This window comes from Thamnophis elegans, chromosome 9 (assembly GCF_009769535.1).
Source record: "Thamnophis elegans isolate rThaEle1 chromosome 9, rThaEle1.pri, whole genome shotgun sequence".
NCBI lineage: Eukaryota > Metazoa > Chordata > Lepidosauria > Squamata > Colubridae > Thamnophis > Thamnophis elegans.
This window is the reverse complement of record NC_045549.1, coordinates 39,400,015-39,427,558: the sequence shown is the minus strand read 5'-3', so window position 1 is coordinate 39,427,558 and position 27,544 is coordinate 39,400,015. Positions and strand designations below refer to the sequence as shown.

The 27,544-nt window shown below is 38.8% G+C and overlaps 1 protein-coding gene across 1 annotated transcript; it reads left to right on the top strand.

The window, feature by feature from the left end:
* Nucleotides 1–17,441, top strand: PLK4 (polo like kinase 4). The gene is made up of 12 exons (XM_032224435.1): nucleotides 1–214; nucleotides 7,022–7,117; nucleotides 7,711–7,806; nucleotides 7,880–7,994; nucleotides 8,664–9,693; nucleotides 10,072–10,172; nucleotides 11,692–12,038; nucleotides 12,973–13,077; nucleotides 13,356–13,458; nucleotides 15,571–15,719; nucleotides 16,684–16,810; nucleotides 17,397–17,441. The coding sequence occupies exons 1-11, from the start codon at nucleotides 185–187 to the stop codon at nucleotides 16,720–16,722; spliced, it is 2,211 nt and encodes a 736-aa protein (XP_032080326.1). The 5' UTR covers nucleotides 1–184; the 3' UTR covers nucleotides 16,723–16,810; nucleotides 17,397–17,441.
* The last annotated feature ends 10,103 nt before the right edge of the window (nucleotides 17,442–27,544 follow it).

Here is a 27,544-nt window from a genome sequence, read left to right as displayed (position 1 = left end):
TGGGCGAAGTTTGCAACGGGCGCGATTTTTCAAAATGGAGCCCCGCAAGGGAGTTTCTCCCCGACCCCCATAGTGGGGAAGGACAGGCCTCCGGACCGACAACCGTACCGACAAGGACGCAGACTAGGCGGTCATGCGATAGCGGTAACGGATTACACGAAGGAGTGAGAGCATCGCCTTCACCATGGCGACCTGCATCGGCGAGAAGATTGAGGTGCGGAACGGCCATTACACTACGGGCGGGGCGGACAAAAAGGATGGACCTGGCCATTCACTCCTTGGGGAAAGATCCAACCATTATTCGGTTGAGGGGAGGGAGGTTTTTTGAGTGATCCAGTAGTCCCATCTAACCTATCATGACAGATGCTGCGCAAAGTATCACCCTTGCAGAACACAATTGACGGTCAATTATTACCGACTCGGGTCCCTTTCCTATATAAGAGATATTTCTAGAGGTTCTTTGTGGAAAAGGACTTCATTCTGTCTAGTCCCGCATAAAGGGATAGTTCGGCGTGATCCCAAACTGTTTTATTAAGATTGACTCCAAGTAACTTCCTGGACGCGTCTCTGTTTTCTAGTCCGGAAATGATTGCCACTGCTTTTCTTCGGAGATGCTTTTTTAAACTTCCGAATCTCAACCTGCTTAACATCTTTGGGATCAGTCGAGATCAAGTACACTACCCTTTGTAAACAAAGCAAATGTACCCACCATTTCCAAAATTTTAAACCTTTGGGTTTAAGATAAACAATGGAAACAACGCAGTTTAGTTATCCAGTGCAAATTATCCCATCTGGAAAGCATTCATAGTAACATATGCCCATGGCCTAATTGATTGTAGAAATACTTTATGAAGCTTGCTTCAATTTTTCAACAAGTTTAGATAATTGTAAATTACATCTAACATTTCTGTATACTAAATAGAGTTCTACAGAGTTCCATATGAAGTAAGCCATTTTGTTCAACTATGGTTTGTTGAATAAGTTATAAGTGGTGTATAAATGGTTCTCTGGTCAAAGTCAGGTTTGATTTCTGGTGAATTCATGGACACTTCTGTATTGTTGGGATTTTTTTATTATTTTTGCAACAATAAAGAAGTGGTTTACCATTGCTTGATTTCCTAGTTTAAGCTAGTCTTGATATTTTCTGGAGCTGTCCTATCCAAGTATTGAGCAGGCCTAATCTTGCTTAGATTTTTAATCCTGCTAAGGTCAGCTAGGTAACTTCAATCATCACAATCTTACCTTCTTAGAGGTAAATTACTGTACACTAACTACACTGAGCTACAAAGCATTCAACAATATAGTCCAACAGGTTCTGTAGAACTAACTGGTATGGTTAGTTTATAGTTCAGTATGCCTCAGAAAATTGGATTGAGAAATCTACAATTAAGCCTTTTGTAAACAATGGAAATACTCAATACTTTGAGTGGATATGGACTACAGCTTCGAAAATCATGATCCTGAATTTATAGTTACAGTTCAATACAGACTTACCTAGAAGTTAATCCAGTCAAATATTATGGAACTAAATTATTTGCTACCAATTTAGTTCAATTACAAGGCTGCCTTCCTTAGCCATGTACCATTGTTTCAGAGTCTAATAATGAATAGCAGACAGAAATGTAAGCAGAAATTGCTTTCAGTGTTGAAATTCTTATGCCACTTATGTGTAACACTTCCGATTCCATTCCAAAAGGGTCTTTGAAAACCAAACACCTCAACTCTCTGGAACAGCTTAAAGCAGCTACATGCAATGCCAGGAAGACACATAACTGCTTAAGAGTATTACAACAGGTGCTCTATTGCCTACACATTCGGAGCCCCCCCTCCCTCACTTTTTTTATGTTGAAAACCTCATTGCTTGATTAAGCATTACAATGACTTTCCAAGTGTAAGTCTGAGTACATGGTAGCTTTCCTACCTTCTCCAATCTATTATTTCTTTGCATACAGTACAGATAGAACCCGACTTATGACAATTGAGCCCTACATTCTTAACACTGGTACACCCAGAGTTGTGTGTTGAGTCCCTTACTCTATATTCTTTATGTGCATGACTGCATTTCCACTACCGCCAGTAATACTATTACTAAATTTGCAGATGATACAACAGTGGTGGGACTAATCTCGGTGGGGGAGCGGGGGTTGAGTCTGCCTATCAAGATGAGGTGGAACGGTTGCTTTCGTGGTATGGAGACAATAACTTGGTCGTTCAAGGAACTTAGTGGACTATAGAAGGAATAGATCCAGCCCTTGGTTATCAATGCAAACAGAGTGGAGCAAGTGGCCAGTTTTAAGTTTCTGGGTGTTATCTTAAAAGAGGACCTGACCTGGGGTAGTCACATTGCAGCACTGTCAAAAGGGCCCAGCAGAGAATATACTAACTGAGACTTCTCAGGAAACAACAACTGACTGAAAAACTGCTGGTGACCTATCACTGCACCATAGAGAGTATTTTAACTTACTGCATCTGTGTATGGTTTGCCAATTGCACAGTGGCAGATAGGACAGTACTCCAAAGGGTCAACGTCATTGCCCAAAGATCATTGGTTGCCCTCTCCCCTCTTTGGAAGAGCTTTGTAGCTCCCACTGTCTTAAGAAAGTTCAAAACATTCTTAAAGATCCATCTCATCCTGGGCACTCTTTTTTTGAACTATTACCATCTGGCAGACAGGACAGACAAGGACAAATAGGCTGAAAAACAGCTTCTATTCCAGGGCAGTAACCATATTGAATTCTATGGTATAGTGCAATATCGGGTTTTCAATTTCAATTATATAGAAAGTAAAGGATGTATGTTTGTGTTTTTATTTTTATAATTATAATGTATTGTATTGTATTGTATTATTTGTATGCCGCCCTTCTCCGGGAGGACTCAGGGCAGCGAACAATTCAAGGGGGGGGGGGAAGGGGAACATAAAAGACAAAATACAAATAATAAAAATAGACAACAGTCGCACAACCATACATGTCGAGAGGGGAGGGAACTCATCACCCCCAGGCCTGCCGGCAAAGCCAGGTTTTGACGGCTTTTCGGAAGGCCTGGAGAGAGGTGAGGGTCCGAATCCCTGCGGGGAGTTCTTTCCAGAGGGCCGGAGCTGCCACAGAGAAGGCCCTCCCCCGGGTAATAGCCAGGTGGCATTGGCTGGTAGATGGCACCCAGAGGAGGCCAACCCTGTGAGATCTAATGGGTCTGTGGGAGGTAATTGGCAGCAGGCGGTCTCTCAAGTACCCAGATCCAATACCATGAAGGGCTTTATAAGTTATGACTAGCACCTTGAAGCGTATCCGGAGACTGATCGGTAACCAGTGCAGCTCGCGGAGGACAGGTGTAACGTGGGTGTACCGAGGTGCACCCACAATCGCTCGCGCGGCTGCGTTCTGGACGAGTTGAAGTCTCCGAATACTCTTCAAGGGCTGCCCATGTAGAGCGCATTACACTGAAGACGGCATTTAATTTCGTTGTACCATGTGCAATGACAATAAACTAAACTAAACTAAGCTACATTTCTGTTGCTAAATAAGACCATTGTTAAGTGAATTTTGCCCCCGTTTTACAACCTTTCTTGCCACAGTTGTTAAGTGAATCACTGCAGTTGTTAAATTAGTAAGAAAGTTGATAAGTGAATCTGACTTCTCCATTGCTGTTCCTTGTCAGAAGGTCACAAAAGGTGATCACTGACCCTGAGACACTACAACCATCATGAATCAGTTGCCAAGTGTCTGAATTTTGATCATGTGAGCAGGGAGATGCTGCAATGTCATAAGTGTGAAACTGGTCATAGGTCACTTCTTTAAGTTTCAGTTCCAAATTTTGAATGGTCACTAAATGAACTGTTGTAAGTCAAGCACTATATATATTATAGATTGTAAGATAATGCTGTTTCTGAAAGTGATAAGAAATGGGAAGGAAAACTGACAGAAAGAAAATACTCCACAGGAAATACATATGTATGTTGGTCTCAAATATACATGGATTGATAGTCTAGAAAGGAACTAACAAACCTCTATTTGTTTGCAAAGTCTTTTTTAATCTGGTTACTAGAAGATTTTTAAAGTAGACACCAGAGATCAAGCTGGAATATTCCATAAAGTTCCCGAGAATGTTTTGTATTTTATAATTGTGTGTGTGTGTGCGCGCACACACAGAGGTACATACATACACAGATCAGTTTTGCTGATCTGTTTGAGCAGTTTTGCTAACAGGGATTGTCTAAGAGAAAAATGAATGTAAGAGAGTAAATATTACCAAGGAACACATGTTTATGTGAAATTGATATTACCTTTCGTAATACTCATCTGTTTAGTATGTAATTCTAGAAGTTCCTTGGAAGGATCTCTTACAGATTCTTGATGTCAATAGTGCAACAAATAATCCCCTATTTCAGTCATCTTTCAAAAAGTTATGAAAGCACAGCTGTTTTAAACGATGGCATATGCCATCTATTTGACTGGCATTGTTTTGTTTTAAGCTTTTTTATGACTACAGGTATTAAGATCAGATGTTATGTTTACAGTATTTAATAATTTGGGTTTGTGCAACTGTAGCATATAACAAAAAATAGAAAACATGTATTTACACAATACTAATATTCACACATTAAATTCAAAATGTGATAGTGCTTGGGTTTAGTCTGATTGCAATTCAAGATTTAGAATGTTAAAAAATTGAATTCTTGGGAAAATATATGTAGCAGTTGCAGTAGTGTGCGGAAAGCTCATCTGTCAAATCAGAGCTTTTGGCAAAATTGGATTCTTTGTAGGATTGGGCATGCAGTCAGTACTGCAAAATCTGTAACAACTGTATAATGATGTAAAGAGCGATTTATGTTAAAAAATTGGCCTATTACCTTAACTGGAACAGGTAGCTAGCTATGTTGGCAGATTTCTTCAAGAATTTCTCTTAGTTGTGTTTGTTGAAAATGCAGGATGGAATGTCTTTTGTGTTACAACCCTTTTGCTATATCATTCAGTCATGTAGCCTTTGCAATCCAACCATTTCATTAGGGAGTATGTCTACAACATGAATTGTCAGATATCCAATTATATTCTATTAGTGGCTGCAGGGTTTGACAGAATTGTTTCCCAAACTGTGAAGAGTATTTAGGCTGATTTTTTAAATAAATCAGCAGCCTATATTACATAAATAAAGTATTTGTTTTATAATACAGTACTTTCTAGCTTATAAACCTGATACAGGTAGTCCTTGATTTACAGTCATTCATTTAGTAACTGCTCAAAGTTACAAAAGTATTGAAAAAAGCAATTTATGACCATTTTTCACAATTGCAGCACACCCATGGTCATGTAATCAAAATTTAGATGCTTGGCCACTAGTTCATATTTATGATGGTTGCAGTGTCCCAGGGTCAAATAATTTACCCTTTTGAGATATTCTGACAAAGTCAATGGGGAAGCCAGATTCCCTTTAAGAACTGTGTTATTAATAGCTGCAGTGATTCATTTAATAACTTGGACAAAAAGATAGTAAAATGGGCCAAAACTCATTTAACAACTGTCTTGCTTAGCAATCAAAATGTTGGGTTCAATTGTGGTCTTAAGTTGAGGACTACCTGTATTTTATATTCCATCCTTTCCTTAAATTCAGAGTGTTTTAAAATCTAAAGCACATTCCAGAACTGACAGGAAAGAAGAAAAAAGTTTCCATTAAACAATAGAACCACAGGTTGGGCTTTAGAAAAGGCTGTTTTACTAAAGCTTTAGTGAGTTATCCTAATCTGCGTATACGTAGTGTAACACATGTACACGCATGTGTAGCAGATTTAAAGTCTCCGCTTCAAATGGGATTCAAGCACTCGCTTCTTTCCTGAGGGAAAGAAAAGAGGTCCAAACGCTACTTAAAGCGTTGGGCTTGGTTTCATAGTGAAACCGTTGAGGTAGCTTGACTCGGTCCAATCGGTTCTGTTTGTGGGCTCACTCCTCGTTGAAACGAACAGACTTGGACTTCCGTACTTCTCGGCCGGGCGGCAATAGCTTAAACCACCGCGGGATCCCAAGGGGCAGGGAGGGTGTTCGGTCTTGCCCCCCTCCGGAGTTTTTCCTCGGCGGCGTCTGCTGCTGCTATGGAAGCGGGTGTTGGAAGCCGCGTCTCCCTCGGGAGCGGGAGAAAGAGCGGCAAGATCGCCCGTCTGCATAGCTTAAGCTTCAGACCTCTCAGTGGGCTCGATTCCCGATCAGAATGCCGCAGTGGCTCCTCAGTCTTCTGCTCTCTCCTCTGCCCGGCGACGGCGTTTGCTACGCCGGCATGTCCCATTGCTTGCCTTGTGAGAGCTCCATTAAGGTACAGCACTGCCTAAGCATAAACCGCGGCTCTAAGATTTTTCTTCAAATTACTGACGGGCTAGTTTTCTTTTGGTAGGGTGGGTGGGTAGGTAGGTAGGTAGATTAGATTAGATTAGATTAGATTAGATTAGATTAGATTAGATAGATAGATAGATAGATAGATAGATAGGTACAGAAATTGTGTATGGGGGGGAATGTTGAAGGAGCAGGTGATTTACATTACCCCCCCATGCCCACCCTCAAATCAGGAATTTTCTCATGAGCTTACAAGATTAGTCTGAAGGACTTTTCATTAGGTTTTATAGTGCAAAGGAGGAGAGAGTCGAAGGCTTCTGTAGCCAACTTTTGAAAAATCTATGGAATAAGAAAAGTTAAGAAGCCAGCAATACTGTGAACTTTGTAGAACAAAGTTTTGTAGACTGAGACCTAAGTCCAACATTGTAGTCATATTTGCATCTGGTAAATCTTTGCTCTGGGACACAGAAGCAATTTTTTTCTTCCAGTATTATAATATCCTTACTTGGCCTCAACTTTAAAACATTTCACTATTTTTTTTTTTGAAGTAACATATTTTAAACTGTTACTTAAAGTTTAATACATTTTTTCTCAATTTTTGGTAAAAAAAATCATTTTAGAATGGGAAAATGTGATGTAGCATATTAAAAAATAGTGGCTAATATTTGATAAACAGGTAATATGAGTTTTTTTTTCATTTTTAGGATTTCAAGGTGGGGAACCTTTTAGGCAAGGGTTCCTTTGCAGGTGTATACAGAGCTGTATCCGTGAAAACTGGTCTTGAAGTGGCTATTAAAATGGTAAGTGACCAGCAGAACAATAAATACGCTAATGGACTAATAATATCCACATTTCATGTTTGCTATTCTTTATTTGCACCAGATTGGCTGATTTCTGATTAGGACCTGACACTGGTAGAGTTTTAAAAATATTACTGGTTTGAATATTGTCCTTCAACATCTACCAGTTTGGAAATGATGTTTATTGCCACAAAAAACTTACAATGTAAAAAGTACATTTATATCCCAGTTTGCCCCCCCCCCCCTTTGATTGCTATTTAACCTTAAAACAGCCAAACCATGTTTTAAGGTAAGACACTGGCTTTTGATAAAGTTCATTATATTTCCATATGTCTTACAAGGTATTCAAAGCATATTTAGATGCAAATCTTAACAATATACTGGAAGTAATGCTGTTTTGATTCAGTTCATGCATTTTTCTGTGATCAAACATGAGATTGTAATAGCAGAACTCATTCAAAACTATGACTTGAGAGTAAAAAGCAACCTGTACCTGAAATAATAGTGTTATTATTCATTATACTGTTAAATGTGTTTGCTCATTCTTATTTTCACTCTTGTATATAAGCTGAAAAGATTTATTATCTTTTTAGATCGACAAAAAAGCTATGCACAAAGCTGGTATGGTACAAAGGGTACAAAATGAGGTGAAGATTCATTGTCAACTAAAACATCCCTCCATACTTGAGGTAAGAAATTAACCTTTAGAACTTGAACATCTCTAAGTAAGGTTTAACTTGTTATAACTATTTTTTTTCCTAGTTGTATAACTACTTTGAAGATAGTAACTATGTGTATTTGATACTTGAGATGTGCCATAATGGAGAAATGAGCAGATATTTAAAAAATAGGAAGAATCACTTTTCTGAAGAAGAAGGTAAGATTCCTACATGTTGATTGTATTCAAAAATATATGCATTTTAAAACTTACATAAAAATGTTTACTTGAATTTCAGAAATTGAAATTTCCAAATACTGCAATTATAACTTTGTATTTTTGTATTTGTATTTATTGCACATTTATAGGCCGCCCTTTTCCCTGAGGGGACTCAGGGCGGCTTACAATTTGTACATTGAGCCAAGTGCAATTTCACAATTAATATAATATAACTAAGTTCAGCTTGAGAAACAATTCAGTTTCAGAGTTTACTATTAGTAACATTTGCACAAAAAAAAAATGGGATTTCGAAAGAAAAGGCCAGACATTGTTTTCCTTGTAGTGTAAACTGAATTTTTATTCTTTGCTCTTTCTATAAATCAGAAGCTTTTAATTGAGATTGATAAGTAATAGAAGTAGCACTTATATATTGCTTCATAGTGCTTTATAGCTCTCTCTAAGCAGAGGCAGCATATTCCTCCAATAATTTGGCTCCTCATTTTATTGACCTCGGAAGAATGGAAGGCTGAGTCAGACAGAGCTGAGATTTTCTTAAATCCTATCTTTATGAATTCTGTGAATGGGTCAGCTTTCTCTCTGAATGTGTACAATATGTATTTGATATGAGAAAGACTTAAAGCATCCTGTATCTCTCTTTGTTCTATACAGTTCGGAACTTCATGCATCAAATTATTACAGGGATGTTATATCTGCATTCCCATGGAATACTCCATCGGGATCTTACACTCTCTAATCTCTTACTCACCAACAATATGAATATCAAGATAGCTGATTTTGGACTTGCAACACAACTGAAAATGCCTCACGAAAAGCATTATACAATGTGTGGGACTCCTAATTATATTTCTCCAGAAATAGCTACAAGAAGTGCACATGGGCTTGAGTCTGATGTCTGGTCTTTAGGATGCATGTTCTTTACACTGCTGACTGGAAAGCCACCTTTTGATACTGATACAGTAAAAAATACTTTGAGCAAAGTTGTACTAGCAGATTATGAAATGCCAGCGTTTTTGTCAAGAGAGGCTCAGGATCTCATTCATCAGTTACTTCGAAAAAACCCGGCGGATCGTTTAAGCCTTTCATCTGTATTGGATCATCCTTTTATGTCCAGTGGTAGGTCAGTAAGAAGTAAAGATTTAGGAAACGTAGAAGACTCAATGGATAGTGGAAATGCCACAATTTCTATCGCTTCCACTGCTTCTCCCAGTGTCAGTACAAGTGGCTGCTTAAAAGAAAAGAAAAGACTTTTAATCGAGCATCCACTTCCCAACAAAATGACAGTTTTTCCTAAACACAAAAGTACTAACAATGTGGCAATTGGTTGTGGAAGCCCACACGACAATCAGGGACTTCCAATAAATGAAGTTGTCAATATTGGAAGGGGAAGAACAATGCAGCTAATTGAAGAAAGACCTCATTCACGTTATCTCAGGAGGGCCCACTCGTCTGAAAGATCAGGCACATCTCATAGTCAAAATTCAGAAATATTAAGTCAAGTGGAAAGATGCCAGTCCTTGGAAATCCTCCCAAAACCAAGACATGGACAAAAAGAAAATACAAAAGATTTTTCTCCTGCAAATTGTTATCGTGACTTCCCAATTGTATTTAAGGAGGACTTTCCCACTAACTGTGACTCAGTGGAAAAACATTTTTCACCACCTACAAAACAACAGCCTTGGTAAAAATTGAAATCTTATTTTGATTGGGTTTAAGTGGGTTTTCTATAATGTACTATCTTTCTTTTATGTAATGATAAATAATGATTTAGAATATGTTTGCTAATACTTTCATTGCAGGTGTAATATTAGAAATGTACATTTCAATTTGTATCCAGTTACAGTTCAATAGATGAACAAACGTAAGCTGAAACCCTTAAATGTGGTTTAAAGAAATAAGCCAGCTACTTTATCAATTTAAAATGCAACTTCTATCTAAAATACTTATTTATATTGTATTATGTTGATTTATAACCTAGCCCATTAAATAAATAAGTATTTAAAGATTAGCAAGTTATTTGCGTGCATTTTAATGGAGAGTGCTTATATTTTGTTTTCAGTTCAGATTTTCCCTGTACAATGAAGGCTGACAATGCTTTCTTAGAATTGAAGACTCAAACTGAAACAATGCAGCAATGGCTTGGAAATATACAGCTTGGTGGTATGGATTTATTTATCTGAGTACATTAAATTTTTATAAAACAAGTAATTCCTAAAATGAAAATTTGCAGGAAAACTTTGTGGACATATCCAATATTGATGTAAAAGATAGAAAATTGCTTGGGGGAGAGGTTAGAGAATATGGGAGAGATTGTTTTAAGAGTAAATATACTCTAAAAGAAGTTGCTTTTCTAAGCCTGTTGTGTACAGCAGAAGAAAGACGTAGTCCTTGTATATATTCAAGCATACATATATTGCAATATTATAGTTACAATTGGGACAGGATAGCATATTTGATATTAATATGAGTCGCTTTATTATTGCCAAATATTTTCAGGAACAATGAACATGTATAGTTAAGGGGCAGGGTGATGGTGAATGGAATCACAGAGAGCATACTTTATACTCTCTGTCTTTACGTCTGAGTTGAGATATGTTTATTCATCCTTAGCTGAATCCCAAATTTGATTTCTTGATTATAATGCAGAGTTCTGGAATGTAGGAACTAGCTTTCACTTGATACAAAATGTTTTGATATTTGAATGAAAACAAACAGGTGTTCCTAAATAGATCACATTATAATTTGAAAATAAAAAAGAGTACTAACTACTCTTTCAACCAAAATTAGAATTGTCCCCATCTGTCCTTAAATTTGTTACTTTTCTTAACTATTTTTATTTTATTTTTCAAAACTAAAATTTTATTTGCTTCAAAAAGCTTAGGCATTGCCTGGAAATATATATATAATAAGTAATTATTAGCATTAGTTTATATGTGGGGGGGGGGGAAATAATAGGAACAGACGGGAAGGAGGAGCTTTCTTTCCACTGCATCACATTACAGCAGGAATTGAAAGAATACAAACGTAGAGCTGTAATTTAAAACTATGGTAGTTAAATCTTAAGCATCTTTAATTAGTAGGAAACCCTTTGGGAATTGAAACCAAGGATAAACAGTTAGGATTATCTGAATCCTCGGATAATGCTCTTTTCAATTCTTGTTCTTAATTGCATTTCTACTTTGACAGAAGGGATGTGTTAATTCATACACTTTATCAGGATATTTTTTGGGATTTTACCACTCCCTATCCATATGCTTATCTTGAAAGGAAGAACCCATATAATTAGGTGTTTTCTAATGAAGGAGACTGACAGAAATCTGATCAGGGCATATACAGTATATACTGAATGCTGGAAAATTCAAATTCTAAGTATTGTAAATAGAAATATTATTGCTGTTCATTTATACTTAGGAAAACAATTTACACAGTAAGAAACCTAGTTTATCAGTTATATAATAATATATGCTATCTTAATCAGGCAATTTAAGTAGAATTGAACTTTGTTGAACATTTTCATATTTGAATTTGAACTTAGATTAAAATTATATGCTGTATCAGTTATGAAAGAGTTAACCTGATTTATTTTTAAAAGAAAATGTACTCTTTTCTTTTTTTAAGGAAAAATTCCTTAACAACAATGCATTTCCAAAATGATTAAAATGTTATTTTGCTACTTCAGTTCAGGTATCAGAACCTTCATATAAAATAAATGGGGATTGTCAGTTCTATCTTGGTATGCCTCAAGAGGCTCTAAAGACAGCGAGAAATAGTTCACAACATAAAAATTATCCTGATTCTGCACCAACTGTGGGACCACAAGAATTAAGAAAATATACAGCTAGACTTCCAAGTAAATCTGAAAAGGCCCTGCTAGCACCTGCATTTGGTCTCCATCTTATGTCTGAAATCAAAAACAGAGACAAAGCATCCCAGTATGGACACCCAAAACCTCTCCTGCGAAATATCATATCTCCTCTGAGTGCTCATAGACTGAAACCAATAAGGCAGAAAACAAAAAATGCTGTGGTAAGAACTTTGTATGTTTCTAAATGATATATCTGCAGAAATAAAAAGTAAAATAGAAAAGTAATAGTGTTATAGAAATTGCTTAGAAAAATAATGTGATTATAAATATAATCATGCTTAAATGTGTCTAAATTGCTAAAGTATAAAATAGTGTTTATGATTAACATTCTTTTTTTCTTGTAAAATACTGAACCCCAAACATTAACCACTATCTGTGATTAGCTCTGTTCTTGCATTGCGTTAAATGCTGAGTACAAACAATAAATACATAGATTCAATTTATTTCTGTTGCTTATAAGCAGAGTACAGACTTAGTTCTCAATGCTACAAAACGTGTACCCTCAGGATTTCCCTCAGTGGAAATACAAATTGAGTAAAAAGTTGTCAGTGGAACATGAAAATAAAATTAGTGCTGGCTGATCTAGCATCTTTATGCAGATAAATTTCTGTTCAGATTCAGTACCTAAAAAGATAAAATTGGTATAATCTTGCATGTTTCTGTGGTGCTTGCAACTATTTTTTGGAATGACAGCAACACATATAATTGGCTTTAACATTTCCAATTGTTATTGGACTCAAAAGGCTTCTTCGCAATCCTTAATTTTTAATTTTACATCTGTCTCTATTCGAGTGCTGCTGTTTTATTTTTTTCACCACTCATCTTTAGTTCAAATCTTTTGGTTTAACTCTCATGATATTTTTCCATTGATCATCTCCTTTTTTTCAACTAATATCCATGTCTAGTATATTGGTTGTCATAAAACTGAAATCACTTTTCAGTGACATAAAAAGATTTTTCTGTTTAGGTTGATAGCAATATGTAATATATTATAAATGACTTTGGGACTACAGATATGATGTATATTTGGTGGAGGAAATTTTTCTTTAGATTTCTTGCATTGTATATTTTGTTGATTTTCAACATATATTCTAGGTGAGTATTCTAGATACAGGAGAAGTGTGTATGGAATTTCTAAAGGAATATAATTCACAGGAGTTTGTAAAAGAAGTACTAAAGATTTCTCCTGATGGAAATGAGGTAACTATTAATTTCTATTGTTTCTAATTTAAATATTACTAAACTAAGTGTTTATGCCAACATTACCATATTATGTAGAATTCAGCTGAAGATCTTAAAATCTCTAAATCTGTATCTGTAAATTTGCAGATGTTGTTGGTCAATAAAGATAGCAAAGCATTATAGAGAAAATTAGTTTGAATTGAGAACCTATGCAGTTTTAATTTGAAGTCTTTATTGTGTAACTGTTGTTTACTTTATAATTTAATTTAATGAGACTTTTTTTCCTGTATATTAAGGTCACAGTTTACCATCCAAATGAAGGTATAGGTGTTCCTCTTAATGACAGACCTCCGGTATCTCCTGAGCACCTAAATGTATATAGCTTTGATAACTTGCCAGGTAATTATAATTTCTTTGAGTCGTTTAGAATTTGTTTTTCTTTTAAGATCACATTTTTGGATAAAATTTGTGACAGGAATCAGATTGACGCAGAATGAAATCAAGAACAAGTGGAAATGATTGATCAGCGTATATTAGTACACTGCTGATTGAGAATAAGCCAGTAATCTAAAGAATTATGATTTACAGTGATGTCTTAAAAAGTTATAGAATGTGCAATATAATCTTGATAATTTACCATTTTTTCTCAACTCATTCATTCAATTTCCTACTATCCTCTGTGTCAGCAGGTATATAAATATACACTGTATGTATGTATGTATGTATGTATGTATGTATGTATGTATGTATGTATATGTATTATGTGTGTGTATATATATGTATCTGTGTATATGTGTGTGTGTGTGTATTATATATAATATGAATATTTATATGTATCATCTATCAATTGCATACTGGGGCCTTTTGAAAATATTAATGCCATAATCATAACTATCTTTCAAAGGTGTTTCCTTAACTGCTTTGAAAGATATAATTACCTCCCATTAAATAAATAGCTTTTTAAAGACATTGTTATTACTGATTTTGTGCTTCCAAAGTATACTTTCTGTTCATTACATGAGATGTGAAAGTTCAGGTAAAACCTCTTACACATACTCTCCCTCACCAACACAATGCCTTTTGTGCATCCCTATGGCCCTGACCTGTGCCATACCTCTTGTACATGTCCTTAATATATCATCCCTGACCTGCACTGTGCCTCTCATGCTCCCATTTGCAACGTCCTGCACTCACACTATGCCTCTCTCACACTATATCCAATCTTCACCTACATCTCCACATATCCCCTCACTTTCTCCCTCACTTGGCAGCAGTGACTTACTTACTTTCCTGTGGCCTATAACTCCCTGCCAACTTCCTAAATGATTTTGGTTGTGGGAAGCCAGCCAATGGTTGCCTCATTGGTCGCATCAACCATGCGATTCATTTAACAACAGCAATTGGGGCTGCCGGGTTTGCCATCACTAAGCAACGTCACACTTTACAACTTCATTGCTTAGCAACCGAAATTCTGGTCTCAATTGCTATTGTAAGTCAACAATTACTTTTGTTAATATGCAGCAACTTATTAGCCTACCTGCATTGCTTCACAGTGCTAAATTTAATTATTAAAATTAATTCTAAACTTGTTAAATGAAAATATTGAATTACTGGAATAAACATTAAAATTTGTTAAAGGACTTTTGCTAATACTAACTTTGAACTAATTGAGATCAGTTCCTGAGCAGTTCCTCTTCCACTGAAGCCACTGAAGCTTCTTTGATTTTTATGGTTCTTTGGACAGAAGCTTCTTACTTTGACCTGTCTCTAGGATTAACTTTAGTTTTTCACAGTTCTGTCATCCTATTAGAAATGCCCAACAATCATGTTGTCTGTCCTTCCTTCCTTCCTTCCTTCTCTACCCTCCCTCCATCTCATCCACAGTTACCTGTTTTAAATCTATGACTGGGAAGATAACAGTATTTACAGAATTAAAAACATAGCAAATCAATAAATAATATATATGGCTGCCAAGGTACAAAATCAACTAACACATCAATAGAAGTAGGTGTGATATGGGTTCAACCATACACTTGACTAAGTATCAAAACCAGGTCTGCATAGCCTTAGAAAGATCAGTAAGTCAAGTTCCCAAAGGGAAGATTTACCAGGAGCGCTGCATATTCATAGAGGCTGATTTATTTATTCTGGCAACTTGTTCAAAGTTTTTTTCAAGTGGCTTTAGTAGACACCATGTTATTTAAAGTTTACTGCCTCATGCTTTCTGTATAATAATAAGGTTGTCACAATGATTTGTGCATTTTCTTATCAATTTAAAATAATAGCAGTACATAAGCATAAATCTGTACATGAATGAAGTTTGGAATTATGCCCCATAGGAGATATATCAAAACAAAGGAAGGAAAAGAAATGAAATATGCAATGATTTACCTATATGGGGATGAAGAGTGTAGGGAAAAATGATTTTCTTAGGTTAAAATCAAGATATATTTGTTTGTTATAAGTAAAAAGACAAACTGAACTGTAACAACTTTCTTTTCTTTCTTTTAGAGAAGTACTGGAAAAAGTATCAATATGCTGCCAAATTTGTGCAGTTGGTACGATCCAAAACACCCAAAGTCACCTTCTATTCAAGATATGCCAAGTGCATGTTGATGGAAAATTTGGCTCCTGCAGATGTGGAAATTTGTTTTATGATGGTACATGTCCTTCAGTTCTTCTGCACATTTCCTTCAACTGTTAAGTTTGCAATTAAACTGTTAGTTGACCATGACTTTATTCTGCTAATAGTTCCTTAACTTGTGTATTTAAGGAATTTTGCTAATTGATTCATCATACACTAAATATACTAAAACTCTTAATTGAAATTAATATATTTGTATATTTAAATCTATAGATATTCTCAGTCATCCAGGTCATGGTTGTCCCAAAGGTGTTTTTTCAGGAAGCAACTGGATTTTCTTGTTTTTTCTTTGAAGATGTTTTCCTTCTCATCCAAGAAGCTTTTTCACCTCTGACAGGATAGTGGGAAATGGAAGGGTTATATTCCTTGCAGACAGCTGGTCATTTGCATCTTTTTAGAGGGTCATTGAAGCTCTTGGTGGTTTATCTGTGTCCTCAGGGTCAGCAGAGTAGTGCTCTTTGTTCCTGTAGTCTGCAGTTTAGAGCTGTTTGCAAGGAATATAAATCCTTTCATTTCCCATTATCCTGTATTAGATAAAGAAACTTCTTGGATGAGAAGTAAAATGTCTTCAAAGAAAAAACAAGAAAGTCCAGTTGCCTCCTGAAAAAGCACCTTTGGCATATATTTGGCTATCGCATGCTGGGCACTACTAAATATGTTTTTCTTGTGCTTTTATAGCAATATCACTTAGACTTATATACCACTTCATAGTGGAGACAATGTTTTCATTACTTAAGGAATTTTTTGTTTTATAATATTAATGTTTGTGATTATATAAAACTTAATTGTTTGAAAATTAAATGTTAGTATTTACACTTTTATTTTTACCGACCTTTGCATTTGTATTTTATTTTGATACTGAATAATATTGAACTGTAGGAAATTTTCAACTGCAATTTTCTTTAATTTTCTTTTCTTTTAATATTCATCAAAGAGTATGAGAGTACATTTCTGCTACTTGACCATTATTTTCCTTCAAGGGGCGAAAATACACAAAGCAGCAGGAGCAATACGAATAATTGAAAAATCTGGAAAAGCTTATACAATAAGAGAAGAAAGTGAAATTTACAGAAGGATATACAAATATATGTGCATCATGCAAATGAGGTAAATATTGTTTATATTTTAAAAAGTGGAGGTGTGAAAGTGCATTTACCAAGTGGTTTAAACTTACTAGAGATAATCAGCCAGTATAGCAGACAGAGGAGTAAGATAAGAGGGTTAAGAATGGTGAAATACAAATGAAATATAATAGAAGGGGAAACAATATAAGGTGAGCGATATCAATTGGCAATTGCTATTAGAAAGAACAGGAAGCTCCTGTTCGTATTGTATTATGTAAATGTGGTGTATGTCTTAAGTTTTGTGTATTTTACATGTTTGTAAATAAATTTAAAACTTAAAAAAGTGCATTTTCCAATTAGTCTGTTCCAGCTCTATGTTTGAAAAACTGTAAAAAGTTGTGATAAAGTTGGAGCAAATGAATCAATGAAAAGTAATGTCAATTGGTGAATAACTTTTAGCAGGTCGATCAATTTCAGATATTTAGCTTTAAATTGCCTTTTTTATAGAATTATCAATACTTTCCACTGTTATTACTGTTGTCAGCTCTAATCCTGTTCTATCATAAAGGAAGAAACTACATTATCAGTGAAATTTTAATGTGCCTGTATTCATTTCCTTATTTTAATAGGCTCATCGCATTTGCCTTGCACTAGAAACTGCCATTCTGGCAGAAGAAAAAAGTGAAAGTATTCCATTTTTCCCCATTATTGTTGGTCGGTAAGCTGTCACATTTGGTGTTCTTTATTTTCCAATATTATTGCTTCTCGCATGGCTGACACTTTTTCATAGAGATCTTCATTTATGCTTTCATGTAGAGCTAAATATATCTTTTCTCCACCTCAGTAAACCAGGAAATCCTGAATCTCCAAAAGCTTTATCAAGTACAGCCCCATCTTTGATGAGTGCAGCTTTGAAAAGAGATGTTCCCAAATCTGAATCTTCAACTCAAGCATCTAATATTAACCTATCTGTAAGTAAACACATATACAGATCATTCTTTTATTATGAGATTTTTAAATATATACATATTGTACATTTAAATTTAAATTTTGGTAACTGCCCAAGATTGTTTAGAGAGACCTAAGCAATGGTGTTAGGGTGCATAAAGACAAGATTGACTTCCTGGCATATAGCTAATGAAATTAAATTATTTTATTAAATAGTGAAACCTCTGGCAAAGTTTGATCCATTATTGCAATCTGATATTTCCATGAATACCTTCTAGATGTGTATGAAGGATCTGCATTCATAGAAGCTACATCTGAATCAAAGAGCTCTTCCGGTAGCTCCAATGACTGTGTTCCACATTCAGCACAATTGCTAAAGTCTGTCTTTGTAAAGAATGTTGGCTGGGCTTCTCAGGTGAGTCTGTAATTCCTCAGAAAAAAACACAATTAGATTTATATGATCACAGTGAATATGGAGGAGAGAGCAAGTTAAAAATTTATATGTAAAGCTGTAACTCTGTTTTTTCTCTGCCCATATTTTGATATTTGCAACAGTTGCCTATAGTTAATAGTAAAACATAATATTACCATTAGTTTGTTATTGTACTTGATACATAAAAATTGCCAGGATTACAATGCATATGAATAGGTGCATGAGCCAGTATATAATTTGCATTGAAAAATGAATGCAATGATTTCCATTCATTGCAATTTTTTGTCTCCAATGGAATGAGTTATTTCTCTGAATAAATTACTACTTTGAGATGAAACCAAATAACCAAAATAATGGAGTTCCTTCTCATTTAAGCCCGAAGCCAGGTCCTAATTATGAAACCATTAATATAAAATAATGGCCTTACAATGTGGGATACCTTTTTTGATAATCAATTATTGTTGAGTGATTAGGTAAACAGCTATTTTATAGACTTCCTTATATGAAATAAACTTTTTTTCCCTTCTAGTTCACAAGTGGGGCAGTATGGGTTCAATTTAATGATGGATCCCAATTGGTTGCTCAGGCTGGCGTTTCCTCTATTACATACACATCCCCAGCTGGTGACACAGTTAGGTATGTATCAGTTTTGTTATTATTAAGTAATCTATCAATAAATATCAGTCTCTAGACTTTATATTTTCTCATTTGATTTCTAAGCAAGAATCTGGGGACTGTGGAGATTATAGTATGTGGGAAGTTCCAAGCAAGGTGATTTTTTTGTAAAGTCAGTGTGTCAATTTTGATTTAAAAAATTAAATATTAAATTTCAGTTTGCAAATTCTGATATTTTGTTACTTTTTCCATTTGTTTTTCATCAACTATTGTACTGCAACATGCATATTATTTTTAATAGAAAATAAGTTTTTCTGTCAATAGCTTTGACAGAAAAAACTTATATAATAAATTATGTTTAACAAACTGAACTAAAATTGAGAGAGAAAGAAGAACCCACCCTAAAAACAATAAAAACAGGAAAACCATTAAACAATAAAATGTTGTATATGTATATTGAGAAAACGGTTTAAATGTCAAATTAGTCAAATGCCAAATTTGTATTTTCAATGTCATGAAAAAGACCGTTGGCTTACCTGAACGGTCGTTCTCTGGGCGCTGCGGGAGAGTCCAAGCATGGGTTAACACAGTCTATCTGCCCTAGGACTGAGTATCTTTTTTATTTGACCATGCCTCCCCTTTGCCTCTGATATCTCAGTTTAAAAACGAAGGACACTCCGGAGGACAGCCCTCACAGATCCTTGATATCACCACTGAAGGTAATTCTGACCCGGGGCGGTTTGGACTCTCCCGCAGAGCCAGAGAACGACCGTTCAGGTAAGCCAACGGTCTTTCTCCTAGGCGCTGCTTGGAGAGTCCAAGCATGGGACATACCCAAGAATGATGTCCCCGGGCGGGGAGAACCATTAGAGTCCAGAGCCGCTGCAACTCTCTGCAATACTCTTCGCCCCAAGGAGGCTTCGGCCGAGGCAAAGGTCTCTATCTTATAGTTACGGATGAAGGCGGTGGGGGATGCCCACGTGGCTGCCCTACAGATGTCTATGATGGACGCCTGGGTCGCCCATGCTGCGGATGTGGCCGCACTCCTCATAGAGTGAGCAGTCATCCTACCTGGAACCGGCTTGGATTGAGTCTCGTACGCCAGCTTAATACCGGCCCACAGCCAACGGCCAATGGTGTGTGACGATGCCTTTTGTCCTTGTGGCCCAGGGTGAAAAGAGACGAATAACGCCTCCGAGTGCCTAAAATCCTTGGTTCTCTTGATATAGATGCAAACTGCACGTCTTACATCTAACTTGTGCCACTCCCTTTCCCTGGGATGTGACGGATTAGGACAGAAGTTAGGCGGGATCACTTCCTGCGACCTGTGAAAGAGTGAGTATCATCAATATGCAGATGATACCCAATTGTATCTGTCCGCCCCGTGCCAACTCAGTGAAGCAGTTGAAGTGATGTGCCAGTGCCTGGAGGCTGTCAGGGTCTGGATGGAAGCGAACAAGCTTGCACTCAATCCAGACAAGACCGAATGGCTATTGATGTTGCCTCCCAAAGATGGTCCAGACATTCCACCTCTTAGCCTGGGGGGTGAAGTTATACACCCCTCGGAGAGGGCCCGCAATTTGGGGGTCCTCCTGGATCCACAGCTGACATTAGAATACCACTTGTCGGTTGTGACCTGGGGGGGCCTTGCCCAGGTTCGCTGGGTGCACCAGTTGCGGCCCTATCTGGACCGGGAGGCACTTCGAATAGTCACTCACGCCCTCGTCACCTCAAGAGTTGATTACTGTAACGCACTCTACATGGGGCTGCCCCTGAAGAGTGTTTGAAGACTGCAGTTGGTCCAGAATGCAGCCGCGCGAGCGATAATGGGTGTTCCTAGATACACCCATGTTACACCTATCCTCCGCGAGCTGCACTGACTCCCCATTGGTCTCCGGACCCGCTTCAAGGTGCTAGTCGTTACTTTTAAAGCCCTACATGGTATTGGAACTGGTTACCTGAGAGACCGCCTCCTGCCATTCACCTCCCAACAACCAATAAGATCGCACAGGTTGGGTCTTCCTCCGGGTGCCGACTGGACAATGCCGGTTGGCGGCTCCTCAAGGGAGGGCCTTCTCTGTAGCTGCACCGGCCTTATGGAACGAGCTGCCCGCAGAGATCGGACCTTACCACTCTCCCGGCCTTCTGTAAAGCGACCAAGACCTGGCTGTTCCAGTAGGCCTGGGGCTGTTGATAAAATCCAGCCCCATGTGATTGAATGGATGATATCTTATTTTAAATAATTGTATTTTTAATATTTTTATGTTTTATTTGTTGTGAGCCGCCCAGAGTCCCTAGGGAGTGGGCGCATGCAAATCTTATTAAAGTTGCAAAGTTGCAAAGAGTTGACTTTAGGCACAAACGTAGGGTCAAGCCTTAGTATGATCCTATCCGGGTGTATAATGCATAGGTCCTCCCTGACTGAGAGGGCCGCTATCTCTGACACCCTCCTAGCCAAGGTGATCGCGACCAAGAAGGCTGTTTAACGGTCAGGTGTCGAAGAGATGTAGTCCGAAGTGGCTCGAATGGAGCTCCCGTTAACGCACGGAGGCAAGTTCCATGATGGGTATCGGTGCACCGTAGGGGGCCTGATATTCGACGCCCCTTTCAGGAAGCTCTTCATCTGGGGTGTTGGCTCAGGTACGGGAGGAACCCCTGGAGAGAACGATGGACAAGGCTGCTACTTGGTGGCGCAAGGGTCTTGGGGGCCACTCCCCTATCCAACCCATCTTGCAGAAAATCCAGCACCTGCGGAATGGACGCCTCTATGTCTCGCAGCCCCTTGCCTTTACACCATGTGGAAAATGCCCCCCAGTTGGCCTCATATATTCTGGCCGTCGAAGGTCTCCTGGACGCCTGTATGGTCTGTATGACCTTGTCAGAGAACTTCTGACTCCTCAGGAGGTCCCCCTCAGGTGCCAGATGGCTAATTGTAGCCACTGGGGCTCTGGGTGGAATATTGCCCCCTGGCTGAGGGATATGGTCTCATGAGGAATCCTCCAGGGCTTTTGGATGGAAGACTGACAAGGTCTGCGTACCAGGACCTCCTGGGCCAATAGGGGGTGTCACGAGCAGAATCTCTGCCTCCTCCTCCAGGAGCTTGGCCAAACCTGCGGGATGAGCGGGAGAAGGGGAAATGCATACAGGAGCCCGGAAGGCCATCTGCACCGCAGGGCATCCGTCCCCTCTGCCCCTGGAGACCGGTAATGGGAGTAAAATCTTGGCAGGTGGGTGTTGAGGCGGGTGGCGAAGAGGTTGACCTGTGGTTGGCTGAACCTCCGTACGATCTGATTGAATATGTCCGGGTGCAACCGCCACTCTGAATGGTCTATCGTTTGCCAGCTCAAGCAATCCACCTCCTGGTTGCTGGTTCCTGAAATGTGGTCTGCCTTGATGGAGAGCAGGTGCCGTTCGGCCCACCTGCCCAGAGCCTCCGCCTCCGCCATCAGTGATCTGGAGTGCGTGCCGCCTTCTTTGTTGATGTGGGCCTTCGTTGCTATGTTGACGGTGAGCAACAGAACGTGCTGGCCCGTCACCTGGGGGGAGAACTGACGTAGAGCGAGGCGGCTGCCCCGAGCTCCAGCCAGTTGATGCTGTGGGAGACTCCTGCTGGCTCCACAGTCCTTGGGCCAGGAGGCCCTGGCAATGCGCTCCCCACCCCTGTAGGCTGGTGTCGGTGGTTACCACGACCCTTTCGGGTTCTTTGAACAGACACCCTCTCTTCACTGCTTTCGACCACCAGGCTAGAGAGCAAGTCACCTTGGGAGGAACACGGATGTGCCTGTGCGAATTGCTGTCCTTTGCCCTTTGCATGGACAGCAGGAAACATTGTAGTTCCCTGGCAATGTAGACGAGCCCAGGGAACCACTTCAGGCATGAGATCATGACGCCCAGTAGTTGGAATAACTGGACAATCTGCACTGAATCTGGATGTGCTGCAAATTCGCACCTTGTCTCTGAGAGTCCTCAGGCGCTCCGGGGACAGGGAAACCTGACAAGAGTTCGAGTCCAGAATGACGCCCAGGTGCTGTATGCGTGGTGGTCGGCTCCAGATGGCTTTTCTTCAGGTTCACCAAAAACCCGTGCTGTTGGAGAGGTCCTGATGTGGTCTGGATGTCCCGCCGCGCCTGGGCCTGGCTGGAGGAGTGAATAATGATGTCATCTAGATAACACTCCAGGCGGATGGGACGATTCCGGAGGTGAGCCGCCACTACAGCCAGCAGCTTCGTAAATGTTCTGGGTGTGGAGGAGAGTCCGAAGGGAAGAGCACGGTATTGATAGTGCTCTGCCTCGAAGAAGAACCTCAGGAACTTCCTATGATTCGGATGTATAGGCACGTGCAGGTAGGCCTCCTTCAGATCTATTGAAGTGAGGAGGTCCCCCCGCCTCACGCAATCCAAGATGGAATGGAGGGATTGCTTTTGAACCGCCTGTATGCCAGATGGAGGTTCAAGCACTTCAGGTCCAGGATGGCCCTCCACCCCCCGGACGCCTTGGGCACCAGAAATAGGATAGAGTAAAACCCCTGCTTCTGTTGCTCCCTGGGCACTGGTTCTATAGCCCTTATTTGAATGAGATGCCGGATTTCCGCCTGCATGAGCTCCCTTTTAGGGAACTCCTGGGTGAGGGGCAACGGATGAACGTCCGTTGGGTAAGGGAGAGGAACTCCAGCTGGAGTCCCCTCTGGACCATGCTCAACACCCACTTGTCTGTGGTTATCTCCCCCCCACTTGTCTGCGTAGAATTGCAGGCGACCTCCTATGGGGGGACCCCTGTGATGGTCACTTTTCCGCAGCGGAAGTTCCTGGAGTTGGAACCGCCACGAAAGGGCTTACGAAAGGAGCTATGTTGTTGTTGTCTGCCACGGGACCCAAAGGACCCCCTATCCTGTGCCCTATCGCCCTGCTGGGAGTAGGACCTGGAATATGAAGAAGAGATGGAAGGTTGGGCATTGTACTGGGGATGAAAGGGCTGTCTCCGAAAGGAGCCAGACCCTTTGTGATGCGACTTCTTGAGAGTCACCGGTAAGACCTTTCTCTTGTCCTTTGTTTCTATAGTGAATTTGTCTAAAGCCTCCCCAAACAAAAGACCCCCCTTGAATGGGGCTGAGGCCAGCTTCCACTTGGCCTTCATCTCCGTCTGCCAGTGGCGAAGCCAGAGTAGGCGTCGAGAGGTCACGTTGGAAGGTAGCGTCCTGGATGCAATTTTGCCACGTTAAGGGAGGCATCTGCAGAATATTCGACCGCGGTGATGATTTTGGTGAGATTGTGTCTCCACCTTGACCTCCGGGAGAGGGGTTTCGCCCTCAGCTGCCTCAACCAGAGGAGCGAGGAGCGGATGAAAAAGGATGCGGAGGTTGAAGCCCTAATGGCCGAGGCGGCCGCCTGGTGAGTCTTCAGACACGCCTTCTCTGATTTTTTGTCTTCTGCCTTGAGACCTTCCAAGAGGTCCGCCGCAGATTCGAGTTAGAGGTCAGGGAGACCACTGGAGCATCCACTTCTGGAAGCTTCATGCCTCCTCCATCCTGTTATCTACTGCGTAGAGAATCTTGTCCCCCCACTGGGGTTGTTAGGGTTCCCGGCTGAATCCACTGCCTCTGAACCACGTCCATAAAAAGGTCTGGAACCGGAATGGATTCCTGGGCCAAGGGTGGCTCCTTAAACAGACCCTCCTTGTGATCCTTAGTGGAAGAGGTTCCTGCAGCTGACCCCTTGGGAATAGAGCCCAATTCCGTGGATGCCTTCGCCTTAGGAAGAATTGATTTAAATAGGGAAGGCTTAAAGAGGCCGGTGAATGCTGGCTTATCAGGCGGGAGATCCTCATCCTCAGACAGCTCAAAATCCTCTACCTCCCTTCCTGTAGGGCGGACTTCTCCGTAGCGGTTGAGGCGCTGGGAGATGCCGGGGCGTGTTCAGTCCCATTTGGGACCCGTTTTCTTAGAGGTCCCAGCCTTACTGCCCTTTTTCTGCTTCATGCCTTCCGCAATCCCTTGGGGAGATGGCAAGAGTTATAATTTCCCTCATCTCAGTGGAGAGGCCTGACTTCTCCTCTTCCTGTGGCGGGCTGGAGTCCCTACTCCTATGCTGGATACTGCATAAACACTTGTGCAGAAACCAATGTTCTACAATTATGTGCAAGTTCATCTAGTGGTTGTGTTTTAACATTATACAGCAACAAAAACCTGTAATGTCATAAAACAGCAGTTGGGGAAATCAATTTTTAGGAACTTCAAGTATTTAAAGTATATTATGTAGAAGAAATGTGAAAAAGATGTAATCTATTTATGGTTACATAATTTACTCAATCCTGTTTTTTGAATTTGTACCACACACCAACCACACGTATTGTCCACAGTGCAGGTTATATATGGTTGACCAATTTTTGTTCTGTATGTGCAAAATACAACCATAGCATACAATTGTTAATTTTTTAAATCCCTTATCTTTTGTTTGAAACTGTGGTTTAAATCATTAGACCATTGGTTTCATTTGTTAATGAGGTAATAGCTTTCATCATATTTAATACAAGAGGTGAAAGCTTGTAGACTCCACTTTGATCCTCTTCTAACTTACCTATTTTAAAAAAATACTTTTAATAAAAGAAAATTAGAAAACTGACCTGCTGCAAAGCAAAGCACCAGCTTTCAGCATATTTAGTGGGAAAAGCACAATCTCTTGTGCTTCAGAGATTTCCATCCACTTTGTAGCTGAGGACAAACATCACTATAGTTTATGCCTCTTATCCCTCCATTGCACTGAAATGTAGTTGGGAATCCATTGTCAAACCATTTTAGGTTTGCACTACAATTTAATATAGTTTTGAAACTAAAACCTAGCCAAAAATTGCAATGGAGTTCATTACAATTTTGGTCCCTTCAGTGCAGTTCTTACTTACTGTAAGATTACTTCTCTTACATACAGGAACGTTGTAAAATAAAAAGTGTTATCCCAAAAGACTAAAATTGGAATATTGGTATCTTCTTAGGTATAGAGAAGATGAGAAACTTCCAGAATTCATCAAAGAAAAGTTGCACTGTCTATCTTCCATTCTGGTAATGTTTACCAATCCAGTTGGCCCCCAAAACGATGTATGACAAATTTAAATAACTAGTAGACTTTCCTCAAAAAACCCAAACTGGTTTTTCCTGACTGGAAGTAATGTATAAGTGTTCTACTTTTAAAACATTTAAAGAAAAATTTACTTGCATTTCATGTAATTTATAGAAAAATCCTGTAACCATCTTGGTTTTCCCTCCACAAATGTATATATGTGCATGTTCTGTTTCCGCAGCTCTCAAGAAAAAAACACCTCTGCTATTGCAATATATGCCTGTAAATATTTTGTATTTTATGCTATTTTCAGATATGAAAAGTATTGTTTTATGATTGTTTTATATTTTTGTAACTTTTTAATGAAATATCCCTGCAAAAGTGTTAAAAAATAAATGCAGAGTGATAATTTAGATCCCTTGATTTATTTAACACAATGTCTACGTATGCACAGTAATACTAGTTACTAATAAAACTCTAATCACAGTAGAATCCATACGTTTTGTACACTTACATGCATCTCAAGCAACAGGTTTATAATGATTCTGGTGTTGTATTATTTAATTTGGGAAAGAAATCTAGTGTGACTGAAACATTCCTGAGGGTTTTCTTCTAGAAACTATATTTAGGTTTGTATTGTAGTTTAAGAGAAATTGAAAGTTACAACAGGAATAATAGAAACTAATTATAGTAAAAAAAAGTTATTGAGCTAATAGAAGTATTTGTCTTGCTTTATTTGCATTGGAAGTCAAAGCTAATATAAAAAGAGCAAATAGGGCTGACAAAAGAAACCCCCCTCCTATAGCACTGAAAGAGTTCTGGAGAAAACAATAATCCGTGTCCCAATTGTAAAAAGTTTCAAAATAAGGAGAAAGCAGGTCAGAGAATAAAATATAAAATTAGGCAAATTTCATCACAGTTTCATATGACTTTATTACCTAGAGGTTACCGTTATGTGGCATTATTTACTTGTTAGGTCTATATTATATTTAACTGATCAATAAATAAACATCACATATAATAGAACTATTATATATTTATAAACAACCATATCCTATGATGTTGAAGAAACAGCACAGCACATTTAATGACATCAGACAGGATTAATTGCCATTACTCTCCTCTAATTTTTTTTTTAACCTTCATTGTGAAAACAGGAAGCATTAGGACTGTCATTAATATTCTCTATTAATATTCATTAATTGTCTTTGTGAAGATCACTGTAAAATACATAGTTCACATTTTTTTAAAAAAATAGGAAAATGAATTTTACTATGGCTATAAAGTGCTTTAGTTTCAATCTCTATGGTGCTTCAGAATGGAAGAAAGCACTAAAATAGTAACTATCTGCCATATTTTGAACTAATCCCACCTCGTTTCCAGGATGACAGCTGCTCTAAAATGTTGGAAAACATATATTGGAGACCAAACGTGAAATATTGTACAGTCCTGGTTTTTACATTGTTCACTACTGGTAGACAGTTCAGTGGAAAAAAATGTGGAAATGAGAATATATGCATGTATATTATATATAGAACATAGAATATAAAGACTTTTATGTATTTTATTTGATTATGCTTTGACTTAGACAAACAGAAACAAAAAGAAACAGGTATGCACAAAATAGAAAATGTTTTTTTTTCAAATTTTAGATACACATATTCTGCCAACCATTCTGGATGAGTTATTCTTCAGCAGAAACTTTGATCTTTGAGTATTGTTATTGTATCAG

Coding starts and splice junctions, on each gene's coding strand:
- PLK4 (XM_032224435.1), top strand. CDS start 185: ATGGCGACCTGCATCGGCGAGAAGATTGAG. Junction 13,078..13,355: donor TTTCTCCTGATGGAAATGAG/GTAACTATTAAT, acceptor CTGTATATTAAG/GTCACAGTTTACCATCCAAA. Junction 15,720..16,683: donor TGGAAATTTGTTTTATGATG/GTACATGTCCTT, acceptor TTTTCCTTCAAG/GGGCGAAAATACACAAAGCA.